Source organism: Drosophila tropicalis, unplaced genomic scaffold (assembly GCF_018151085.1).
Source record: "Drosophila tropicalis isolate 14030-0801.00 unplaced genomic scaffold, ASM1815108v1 contig_1187, whole genome shotgun sequence".
Taxonomy (NCBI): domain Eukaryota; kingdom Metazoa; phylum Arthropoda; class Insecta; order Diptera; family Drosophilidae; genus Drosophila; species Drosophila tropicalis.
In genome coordinates, this window is record NW_027172559.1 from 1934729 (window position 1) to 1947373 (window position 12645).

At 39.1% G+C, this 12645-nt stretch overlaps 1 protein-coding gene across 1 annotated transcript; it reads left to right on the top strand.

The window, feature by feature from the left end:
- Positions 1–1598: 1598 nt before the first annotated feature.
- On the top strand, positions 1599–6615 carry LOC137575651 (uncharacterized). Its single transcript, XM_068288289.1, is given in 6 exon segments — positions 1599–2408; positions 2468–2685; positions 2744–2888; positions 3327–3929; positions 4365–6143; positions 6145–6615. Coding segments are annotated over 6 exon segments (3723 nt in total). The 5' UTR covers positions 1599–1745; the 3' UTR covers positions 6460–6615.
- The last annotated feature ends 6030 nt before the right edge of the window (positions 6616–12645 follow it).

A 12645-nucleotide genomic window follows, 5' to 3' on the forward strand; every position in this document is an offset into this window, starting at 1 on the left:
AAAATAAATTTATGTCACAAATTCTCGATTAAAGATAAAAAAACTAAATAAATGTGAAGATTTTTCCCAAGTCACATTTTCATTTTGATGGAACTCGAAATACCACAGAAATGATAAAAATATTTTAATGAAAAGTTTGGTATCCTGGTTTAAGGTCGGAGTGAATTCAACTAATTAAGAGAAGTTGAAACTAAATTAAACTATTGAAACAAAGTTTCAAGTATTACGAATAAGTTTTATCTTACAAATGTTTTTGTAGACATTTTTCTAACTTTTTATTCTATTTTTCTTATTTCTATATTCTATATTTTCGAATTGTAAGCCCAAATTTAACAAGATTTTTCAATAAAGTAGGTTTTTTAAATTTCAACGAATTCACAAAATCGATCTCAATTAAATTTCTTAGTTAGTTAGTTTGATTGATAGCGTAAAGTTGAAACTGACACGAATGAGTATTGAACTTTGACTGATCACGTTGAAGTCAGGGGAAATCCTGATGGAAATCGAATGTCAAAATTGAATAAAAGGACGAAAGACTAATTCGACAACTTGGGTTCCTTGCAAAGTATATAAGTTTCTCAAAATAGCTGCTTTGAAATGTTGTATAAAATAATATTCTTTTGAAATGAACTAAGAGAGTGAAGAGAACTTCTCTTAAACTTGTTTCATCAATTTTTCACTCAATAATTATGTTTTACCCGAAAACAACTTGATCATTTACGAGATTTTGCATTCAAAACTGTTTTTGCTTCTTGAAAATATTTATCAAATGAATCTTTGAAATATTTCTTTGATTGCTTGATCTATCTTTTCTTGTCTTTGATCAAATCTGGGCAACTGTTTCAATATTCTTTTGTTTACCATTAATGAATGTGACGTGTCAAGCTAAATTTAAACATCTTTCATGTGACACATTTAAGAAGAAATCCAATTAAAATGCATCAAAATGCTAAGATTTAGATGAAAATTAATTAAGCAACTTTGTTGAGGGTGGAGGGGAAGAAAATCAACCGTGTACACAGTCCTGCACTCTATTACACTCCCAAAAACAAAAATTAAACCAAACTATAGTGTGCTACTCAATGTCAGAAGAAAGCTACAACAGAGATGCTGAGCAAGAGCGAGAGGCATTTGTTAGAGAGAAACATATTTGATTTTAAAAATAGAAGAAAAGAAACATTTTCAAACATATTTCTCAGTTTTTCACGAGCAGGCCAAACGAAAAGTTGTGTAGAACGGATAGAGAAAATTTTTTTTAAATTTTCCACCTTAGGCAATACATATAGATTTTTATCATATGTGTATACTAGATATTTACTTGAAACTCCACGAAACGAAACATTTTAAACGACATTTTCCTCTAGTTAGAATCTTATTTTCCACGGCCTAGATATAGATATACAAATATAAGGTGGAATATATGTATAAGGCCCAACACGAATTCAGTTCTTGTTAAAAAAAAGTAAAAGTCAATCAAAAAATTGCGAAATCGGGGGGGAAAAAAACTCGCGTGTGCTATTGACTATATCGTATCGGTTCGGAGCGTATCGAATCGTATCGTAAGTTTTTCTTCTTCTCGTTTTTTTGTGTGTGTGTGTGGTGTGTATGTTTCATTTGTTCATTTTTCAAGAAGAAAAGTCGCATTAACTTGAACGTAAATAAAACGTATGTGCATCCAAAAGTAAACAAGAACAATAAACCGATTGCATACCAAGAAGAAATTTTCTTTGTTTCTATACACAAGAATGGGAAATACCGATTCGACACAGCCATCTGCAAATGAATTGCCATCGCAGTCGCAGCCCCAGACCCAGAACCAGAACGTCACAGACGATGACGAGCCCTGGTGGCATGAGATCGAACATGATAATCTGCTGCTAGAGCAATCAACATTACCCACTGCAACGACTGCCATGGAAAATAAGCAAATAAGTTCCATAGAAGAATCTCGAGAGAAATCTTCTTCAGTGACGCCCACGCCTACGCCTTCGTCGAGTCGACCGGTCGAAAAGACTTTTGAAGAGTTCCGTGAAGAACTGCGCCACAAACGTGAAGCACGTCAAACGGCTGTGCAGGATTTGCGTGATGAAATTCATCAATTAAGGAAACAATTATCAGCTGCCGAGAAGGAAAATCAACGTTTGCGCAAGGAGCAGGGCAAGGAGGATACCAAAGAATCAAGTCCAGCTAGTGAGGAAACCGATCCAGATGATGATAACCCCACGAGTCGTAGTCGTCATGCCAATATCGAGCTGGCCAATGCCCAATTGGCTCTCCAGCAGGCCAATGCTGATAATCTGACATTACGTGGCGAAGTAGATGTAGTGCAGCGTCAAGTGGGCACCCTCAAGGAGGTGATATCCTGTTGCAAGCAAATGCTAAGTGTCAAGGAAGAACAATGTGCCCAGGTTAGAGTTGACTCTTTCTTTTCTCCTTTGGATGGCTGTTAACATTCATTTAATTACAGCTCAAGATGAAACTACAGCAGATAGAGAACTCCTTCAGTGAACGGGAAATGAAAATAATGTCGAATAATCTGCGACAAGAATACGAACGTCAATTGGTTAATATACGGCAACTGCGTCAGCTCTATGAGGAACGCCAACGTGTGGCAGCTGCTGAATATGAAAACTTGCAGCGTCTCATATCGATTAAGAAAGATGAACTCGTAGCCGAACAAGAAAAGTAATTAAATTCTAACACCACACTGAAATTATAACTAATTAAAGTGGTTTACTTTTAGATCTAAAAGCTTTGAGGAACGTAATCAGGGCTTAATAAAGGAACTGGAAACTGCCAATGAGGAGTTGGCCAAGCTACGTGAAGAATGCTTTGAACACAAGTATGAGAAACGGACCCTCAAAGATCAAGTGGGAGCTGTAAATTTGGTAAGACTAATAAAATATTGACCTAGAGGTAGCAAAAATCAATTTAGTGACCCATTGCTTATGCATGATAATGAGGTTAGTTAAGGAATTTAAAACTTATCAATCAGTTCTATTCTATTTAATCTTACATTTTATTAAAAAAACCAAAGGTATATAATTGTGCTTACGCTTTAACCAGTTGCGAATCATAAGATAGTAAGGAAAAAATAAGAAATGATTCAGTTATAAATGTCAGTCACAAAACGTCTGTTGATAAAAGACAAATTCGGCATACTTAATTAATTCAGCGAATTTATTTATTTTCTTGAAATTCATTTGACACAAATGAAAGTCAGAAATTTAAATGAGATTTTTTCTACTTTTACCATTTGGGTATTGAGTTTATAACGACAATTCGTTTATTGTACAGAAATTAATTCTTTTATTATTTATTTACAGCTTTTTAGTCAACTGGTGATGGGCTTTAATGGTAAAAACAATTTGGATATTGATCGTCTAACCAAAATGCTTGAGGAAAATCGCCAGTTGCTCAATCAAATGACTCAAGCCGAGGGCAGTTGCAGCGATGGAGCCACACTGCCCAAATTGCTCTTTGAACTGGTCGAACAGGCAGCACAGTCGAATGAAGTTGACTTACCGCAGCAGGAGCAGGATAAAAGCCGCAGTACCACACCCACACCCACTCAAAGCTCAACCGAAACCGGCGAGGTTGGTGACATCACAGATAGTGTCAAGCTAGAGGCTTTAGGCGCCATTAGGAAGCCGAGGCGTAGAAGCTCCAACTCTGCTGTGGCTTCGTTAAAAGGCCATGAGCCCGAAATTATGGGAAAAGTTGCAACAGCCCAAGAAATCATTGGCAACTTGCCAAAAGTTTGGAAAGTGTTGATGGAGCTCTTGAGTCACCACAAAATTGAGCGCGTGCAGCTTGAAGAGCTACCATCTGGAACTGGGCGAACGGAAGCCGGAGCAGGAGCAGGAGCAACTGCAGCTGGAGGGAAAGCCAGTGAGCTAAGCGTCAGTAAGACCTATATCAAATTGAAGGTGAGTCCTGCTGTTCAAGTGCTGCGGACAATCGGGCTTGTTAGTTGTCGTATCCGGTTGCCTGATGAATTGCTGCCCAGACTCTGTCCATGCCGCCCCAGCAACTACTACTGTGTCTGCCTCTCTCTCTCTCTGTTCCTGTGTTTTGGCTTGGGCTGTTGCAAAGTTTTGCATTATTCACTTAAGCGCTTTATTTAGTAAAGTGCACGCCAAAGCAGGAGAAGCTTCATTATGGCTGACGTCCTGCAGAGCCTTGTTCTGTGTGGCATGGAGAGGGAGAGCTGAACCATTGGCTGGTGGTTCGACGCCAGTTGTAGTCTGCATAATTGAATTTATCGGTCAGTTGCCTGACACACAAAACATGTTCAATATTTTTAGACAAACGCCAAAAAGGAAGGCTGAGCAACTAACCCTAACTTTTGCTTTTCTTTTCAGGATCTTATATTGGAGAAAAAGTCTTTGGTTAAGGAAACCAATCGCTTGAAGACTCTCAACAGCCATCTGGACTATCGTCTGAATGAGCAGGAAAAACGTTTGAGTGCTGTTAGTTTGGAGTTGACTAAAACCTGGCATTTGGTAGGAAAAATGCAACGACAACATCGCCAATTGCATACTCAAGAGCAGATATTACGCTACCAACTGCAGCAGAAGCGTCGTTTGCTTAGTGAACTAAAGGACGAACTGGAGTACTGCAGGCGAAAGTGGGCGGTGGCACGGGCCAAAAATGATGAGAGTCAAGAGCAATGTGATGCGTGGCGACGTGAATTCGCTAGAAGGAAACTCGAGGATGCCAATCATTCGGCGGAGAGCGGTTATAGCGATTCGGGGCCACAATCTGATGAAGAACGTGAAACGTTAACCGTTGCTAATGTGCATGTGGATGAGGTGATGGCGGCCACTGTTGTTGAAGCTTCATCTTCATCCGCAGCCGTCAATTGTCGCCGCAAGCACCTAAGGGATCAATTTGAACATACACGCAGGATAAAACGCATGCAAAGTACATCGCCAGGACGACAAGCGGCTGCGGTTTCAACTGCTGCTTCTGATGAGAATGCTGAAGATATAGTTTTACGTTGGAATAGTGCACCACCGACTTGCGGTTGGCGGAAAGGTGTAGATGAACCGGATGACTATGACGACGACGACGACATCGACGATAATAATATGGATGGGAATGAAGCGGCTGCCGGTACATCATCATCTCGTGGCGCCATTCCCAAAATATTGCATACATCTCGCTCTCGACTACGCGGCCATGTAGATACCGCTGGATCATCGCCATCGTCATCATCTTCGGGCACGGCCAGCCGCATCCAAAAGCTGGAAGAGCAATGCAAATCCTTAATCCAACAGGTCTTGGAAACCTCTGATAATCGAGAGCGTTTGGAGATTCAGCTTTGCGATTTTCAAGATGAGATTTCACCCGCTCAACATGCAGTGCCACTGGATGAGTTCATTAATCGTAAGCGCTTGGAGAGAATGACCAGAGCCAGTTCAGCCCCAGCCTCGGGTTCATTAACACCCAGAGAGGAGGAGTATACCCGAAAGCGTTCCGAACGTCTGGGACGCCTAGAGGAAGAGTCTCGCCAATTAATATCGCGCATCATGAGGACCACAGACCGTGGCAATTACCTAAAAAAATCTCTTGATCGCCTAAGACGAGCACCAAGTCGTGAGGGAAGCTTTGAAAGTAACACTGAAGAGGAAGTCTCTCAGGGCAAATCGCCCCTAACCGCCGAAGAGGAGGCCTATACATCGCGACGAGCTGCAAGGCTTCAGCGTTTGGAACAGGAAAGTCAACAGCTTTTGTCTCAGCTCTCCAAGAACAATGAACGTGGTGAGAAGATTTCTAATAAACTGGACACTCTACACGAACGCCATGGAAACGAGCCCACAGAGCGAGAAAGAGCCAACAACTCGGCAAGCATCTCGCAGACAGTGGAGCAGCGTCTAGAAGATATTGAGCGAGTGTCGGCCAATCGGGCAGAGCGCTTGCGACTAATGGAAGCCCAGGGCAATGAGCTAATTGCTCGTCTCAGCCACACCTCAGAGCGGGGCACCACTTTAATTAATCGCATAGCCGAACGGGAGGCCAGCCGGCGGCAGGAAGCCGAATTGGTTGAACAAACTCAAGCCACTGAGGTGGCCACCAGTACAAGTTTGGCCAACAACATCGCCAGCAGCAGAATTGTGGGTGCAGAAGACGAAACCGAGGGGGGCTGCTTGTTGCGTTACAGTTACCACTACATCCAGTCAGTTGGCCATCCAGCAACAGTCTACCGGAGCCATACCCAAGAAACCGCCAACCAAATCGAATCTAGGTGACAATAAAAACAACAGCAAACCAATGGCTCATCTATGCGCTGCCACCCGACAAAATGATGCTGCGAGAAAGCGCACAACAAGTCAAGGCAACGAGAATTCCGAGAAGACTTCAGAGACCCTGGAGGACATGGTGCAGCGTCTGCGGGACTTACCCTTTCCGGAAACAGAAGAAAAGACTTCGGAGGATTCCAACGATAAGGAATAGCAATGAAATCTTTAATGTTCATTAGAACTACCGACTTTATATATATACCCATTCATTTACATATACTCGCTCATGAAAAACTATATCCAATGTATCTATTATGCCATTTAATGTGTTTCAATATCTATTAAAAATAAAGTGTTTAATCTAAAACAATATAGTTAAGGCTAAATACTTCTCAAATATCTGATAAAAGCTACTCTAAGAACGGCCTTAATTATCTTAACTGAACTGCATATAACCTCACGTACTCTTTATCCTTTTTGCGGTGTTTAAAAAAAAGAGCAAATTTCAAAGACGACATGTCAAGCTTTTTTCTTAACTTTCTTTTGAATTGATTCCTACACGCTGCACAATGGGTGATATATGAAATAAGAGACTGAAAATGTGAAGAAAGTAAACAAGTAAGTAAATTATTTATATTATTCTAAATAGTACAAAAACAAACTCACTGGAAAAGGGCATGAGTCCACATAAAGAAACAGGAATAATAATAAGAATAATAATAATAAGCTTTGACACAAGTTTTTACAAGGAAAGTTCTCCCCAGATAAAAACTGCATATTTGTAGACTTGATGTAAACAAAATTGATGAACAGATTTACATAGAAAAAAATATCTACACTCCCACCCCTTTCAACTTCTTTGGTGTCTATTTTGCATTTGTTTCAAAATAAATATCCTTTTGCAAGTTGTTTACCAACTAGTTATGTCAGAAGGTTAATATTAAGCCACTTACACCTTTAACATATTTTTTAGTCAACAAGGAGCAAAGTCGAACAAATTAGACATGAATAAAATTTAAGAAGCTTAGTAAAAATCCCTTACATTGTAAAGAGTTGATAGTTACGTTGTTTTCTACGAGTACCTTATTTTTTACGTTTTAAAAGATATAAAAAGAGATATTTGGTTGATTCGAAACAGTCATTCTTTGTTAGCAGACTTTTTCAATGGCTTTTCACAACTCAAAAAGTATAACTCAAAACGGAGTTTTGAGAGGCATTTACTAAATGGTAAATCGGCTTCATGCATTTTGACCTCTGAATTTTTTTTGGAGCATTTGGAATTCATTGAGTACCTACACTATTAAGCACTAATTAACATTTTACTCATACCTTAAGATGACTCAATCTTGTGAAAAAGTCTCGGATTTTATCCACAGTACACGGCCTAATTTATCCATCCATCTATATCCATTAATCAGCAAAAAAAAAAAAAAAAGAAGGAAAGTCGCAATATCTGTCCTAGTTCCTTAATACATTCTTCTACATACGCAAACAGAGGACACGAACTAGCATAGATTTCTGGTGGACTTATGTGCTCTCTTAGACACGCATGCAGCCATGACATTGTGTGGGGAGTGGGCTTGGTTAGAAGGATGAAGTTTACCAACGACTGAGACTGAGACTGGCAGTGACATGTGGAGATGAAGACAAGGACGTGGCCGTTGGGCGTCAATGGGCGTCGCTGCATTATCTTCTCATATGTATATATGTGTATGTGTATGCAAGTAAAAATGCAAGCGTCCGCTAACAAGTTGGCGGCATCGTCATCGTCATAGTCATCGTCATTCTCATCGTAGTACTTTATGCAAATGCCGCTTGTCCTCGACCTCATGTGGGGTTGCAATTTGGGTTTGGGTTGGGGTTGAGGTTGGGGTTTAAGGGTTGAAGATTTTGCAGTGAGGCATAAAAACAACATTGCCTCATATGCTTTTAAAAGCGTACAGAGATTGTACATTAACTTATCCGCCGTCTTTCGTTTTAACTGAAAAAGGGAAGTAGCTCTTCCTTTTAACCAATTATCGTGACGTTCATAGTGTTTGTTCTGTCTTCACAGTGGCTTAAGCTCTGTTAAAGTTCATTTTCATTCTGTTCAATTAGAGGGTAAGTTTTCCCCTTAACAGAAATGAACACTTCCAGTCGAGACTTACAACAGGTTCCAGGGGCAGCAACATGTCTGAGAACGTTAGCAGTAAAGGTATTCATTCTGTTTGCACTTTTACCCCAGCAACCCCTAGTAATTCAGTTCATTTTACAGTGTATAAGAGGGTTAAACTCATTGGCGCCATCTAGAGAGCCACTGCGTTTGGACTTACAATGAAAGCTTTGGATGTTTGTGAACCGAACTTTTGTCTTGTAATTAATGTGGGAGTTTTGTTACGCCCACCCCAACAACCAAATGAACAAGAAGACTATGAGGAAGATGCAGAAGAACACAGAAGGCTCAAGATTAAATTTTGTATACAAATTGTTGCACCCCGTTAACTGGTCTTGAAGATCTGGCCAAAAGAGCGACAGCAAGAGCAACTGGAAACGTCAAATTAATAACCTGCCGGACGTACCACAAGCTGTGAAAAAGCAATCTTTTTCTGCATGCCAGCCAGCCCGAGTGTTTCCCAAATTGTAAGTCCCTAGAAAGAAAGAGAGGAACAAGAGACGAGTCCTGCCTTCCATCTTCCTACCAAAAAAGCAAAAAAGAAAAAAAGATTTATGCAGTTCGCGCGGCTGCTTGAGTAGAAGAAGCGCCGTCCTCAACCGTTGTCCATCGCCCATCGACTGAAATACGAAGAGTAATCTAATTTATTAAAAGTGCAGCCTCCGGCTTGAAGGGATTCCAAGTCTCGTTTGGGTTTTGATTTACGCTGAAATAAATTAAAATATCATAAAAAGGAAATTAAAAATTCACTCACAAAGCACACAAGCGAACCGAACCGTACTGAACCGAACTGAGGACCAGGTTCATCTCATCTGTGGCGCGGAGGCCCTAAGGGCCCAGTCATTGGCACTCGGCTTGGGGGGCTCTTAGCTAATTTTTAAACAAGTAAAAATACAAATAAATATTTTAATGTGTGATTTACGACAATGACTCCCATAGGGGGTCGATTTTTTGTTTGGCCTGGTGGCGCTCTTCTTCTCTGCATTAAAATTGGATTTGTGCGCTTCTGGAAGAGATCTTCACCGATCCACAGAATGCAAGTGAACAGAGCGAAGCGAAGTGGTCGGTTGGCTGGTCGGTTGGACAACAATAAAATACAATTTAAGCGCCTCTAATGAACTGCAAGTGTGAGTGTGAGTATATTCATGAAAATGGGTGAGAATGAACAGAGAAAAGAAACAACAATAATAATTTTTAAATGAAATCATTTTATGATGATGGAAATTAGGTTCTGGAAAAATTACAAAATTAATATTCAAAGCAATCTTAAATTATGAGCCTAAGACTTAAATTTCAAATAGTTTATGTTTAGAGAGATGGCCCATAAAGAAATGTAGTTAAATTTTCTTCATTTTTTATTTTGTGATACAATAAAAAAAAAAACAAAAATCTCTAACGATTCGATTTGAAAGCAATTAATTAAAGATTTAAACGATCGCAAAACGTAAAGAGAGATTTTGCATACTCAAGAGAGAGAGAGAGAGAGATAGAGAGAGATAAAAACGCATACTACTTCATATGGCATAGATCATAAAAAAAATACAGGTATATCAAGCGAAACCGAAACATGAAAATTGCCTGCAATTAATTAAAAAGCCATTGACATTCATAAAAAGTAAATTGTGGCAACAGCAACGAAACGAAACCCAACGGCAACAGGTAACAGGTAAGAGGTAAGAACCAGACGGCCCAGTCAGCGGAAGCAAATATAATGCCCGGGTATTATAAAATTCATCAACAATTTTACAGAACACCTTCTGCTGGCAAGTACACGATGAGATGAGTATTTATTAACAGCTTGAAAACCATCGCGATTCAACGATCGATCGATGCCAAAAAAAAAAAAAACACTAAAAGGGGAGGCAAAGAAAAAAAGGCAGAAAACACACCTGCCAAGGTAGCCAGACTTACAAGGCTCGACATGATGAGAGATGGCAGCGTGAAAATGAACACTATAGTCATTGTTTCCGTGTTTTGGCTATAGCCATTTTCAATTTGCTAGTCCGACTCCTAATTTATGCAAAAGGCTTATCACGCTGCCACCTCTAGCGAAAGCTATGAATAAAACCCGATCGATCGGTCGATCGAGGATGATGATGATGCTGCCTGCCAGAATGCCGCTTAACGAGCGCGAAAATAATGCGCGAAATGTAGAGCAGAAGCATCACAGTCACGCCACTCCAGAGTCACAGAGAGAGAGAAAGAGAGAGTCACCCATCAACATCCCAACGGTGGCGACTGACAGAATTATAATCAATTAGTGTTGCGACCGCGTGAGCGCATAAAATTATACATCCCCATCCTTTGATAACTTTACCCCGAGAGATTGGGCCCTCTTGGCCTCTTTGTGTTCCTCCACCTTGGGATCCGTGTAACGCGTAGTGCAATTTAGTTTAAATTAAAATAAATTCAATTACGAAAACATGAAAATCCATTACGCAAATTATTGTCATTAAATGTGCAATTTGGCGAGGAGCGTTTATGAAATTTTTTGATTAAATTTCTGACGCTTCGATGGCAACAGAAACAACTAAACAACACAACCGGGAATGAGAAAACAGCAAAAGAAAAACAAAAGACTTAGGCAACGAACTTGCAACATGCACATGCCAACACAGTGGATGAGAGTAACTAATTAATTAATTATAATCCAAGCGATTAGCATAGACTCCGACTTGGCTTTCATCGTGTCTCACACAGCTAACACACATACACACACACTCTAACTGGCATTGCCTTTCATTCATAGATCTCTCGAGTTTCAAGTCACACGAACTGGATAGCAAAAAAAAAAAAAAAAAAAAAAATACAAAACAACAAAAACTGGTTATAAAATGTTAAACGATTCGATAGATAAGATATATGATCAGCTGCTTAGATACGATGGGAACACGTTGCCGAGTGTCGCACTTAATTTGTTTAATTTCCTTGACGTTCCTTCTTATCGCAATTTACGAGGTTCGCAGAGAAAGGAAACACTGAATTAGAAAATAAATTAACTGAAATTTCACATAGAAGACCAAAAAAGAGAATCAAACTCAAATAAATGGCAAATAACATTTAACTACACATTTATCACGTTTATCGAACAAATTTAAGACCTGACTTAGCCCAAAAATAAATAATAATAAAACGAATCCTCAGTAAACTAAATGATGTATTAAATGTATGCTGAGAAAGTAAATAATTGAACTCTCTCAACCTCTCTTAGTGGTATCTTTTGAATTTAAAATAAAATATTTTTTATCTGAATTCCATGAATTAAATTGAATTGATTAGAAAACGATTCGTTATACTTAAATTTCGATTACATTGAAGACAGTTTAAAAAAAACGTAATCTAAGTAGGAAAAATTTATCATGGCGTTTTCTATAGATAGGATATTCAATTTGTTAACAGATTGGTATTTTTGGAAGGTTTAAGAATATTTAAATTTCTAAATAGTTTTCATTTTGTTGTTATTGCTGATTATGAACTCCGTTTTCTAAAAGTTAATGAACCGTTTTAGTTCAAATGTGGATACTTTTTCCTTGCAAAGAATATTTATTATTCATTTAAAATTAAAATTACTATACATTACACTTAAATTTGATTTAATAAATAACTCTTGAGATCCAAAGTCTGGACAATCAGTATTTGGACCTTAAATTTTCAATTTACTAAACGTTGCCAAAGAACTTTGAAATATACAAAACTATTTGTCTTAGTCACTGTTGTTCCTGGTTTTCTTCTTTTTTTTTTTTTGATTTTGTTCTTTTTTTTTTTCATTGCCTTACTAAATGATGCCTTTTTGCCAGCTGCAGTTACGAAAATTGCTAGACCAAACAAAAACCAAACTACTTAGCCGCACACTCGCCACAGTAATTGAAAATCGATAATCTTTTTGAACCAGTTGTTGTTGCTCGGTTGCTCTGTGGCTTGACCATAGTCCAAGAGATCTGGCAGCCAAGTTGTCAGTCTTCTTAGCCAAACAACCGCAGAAAAAAATGTTGAACCGCAAATCGTCTGTAAATTGCAACCGCAGCTAACAGAGCATGAGGAGGTGGATGAGGATGGTGATGGCCAACAAAGAGGAGTCCATGATCAAGTCCTCTCTCTCTCTCTCTTACTCTCTTTCTCCGTGTTTCTGCCTCTATCTTTAGTTGAGACATGGAGTAGGGGGCAATTGCGATTGATTTTAGCACGCTTAATGGTTATTGGTTTAGCTATGGCTATCGAGCGAAAGAGATAGACATTCACTGTGGACTC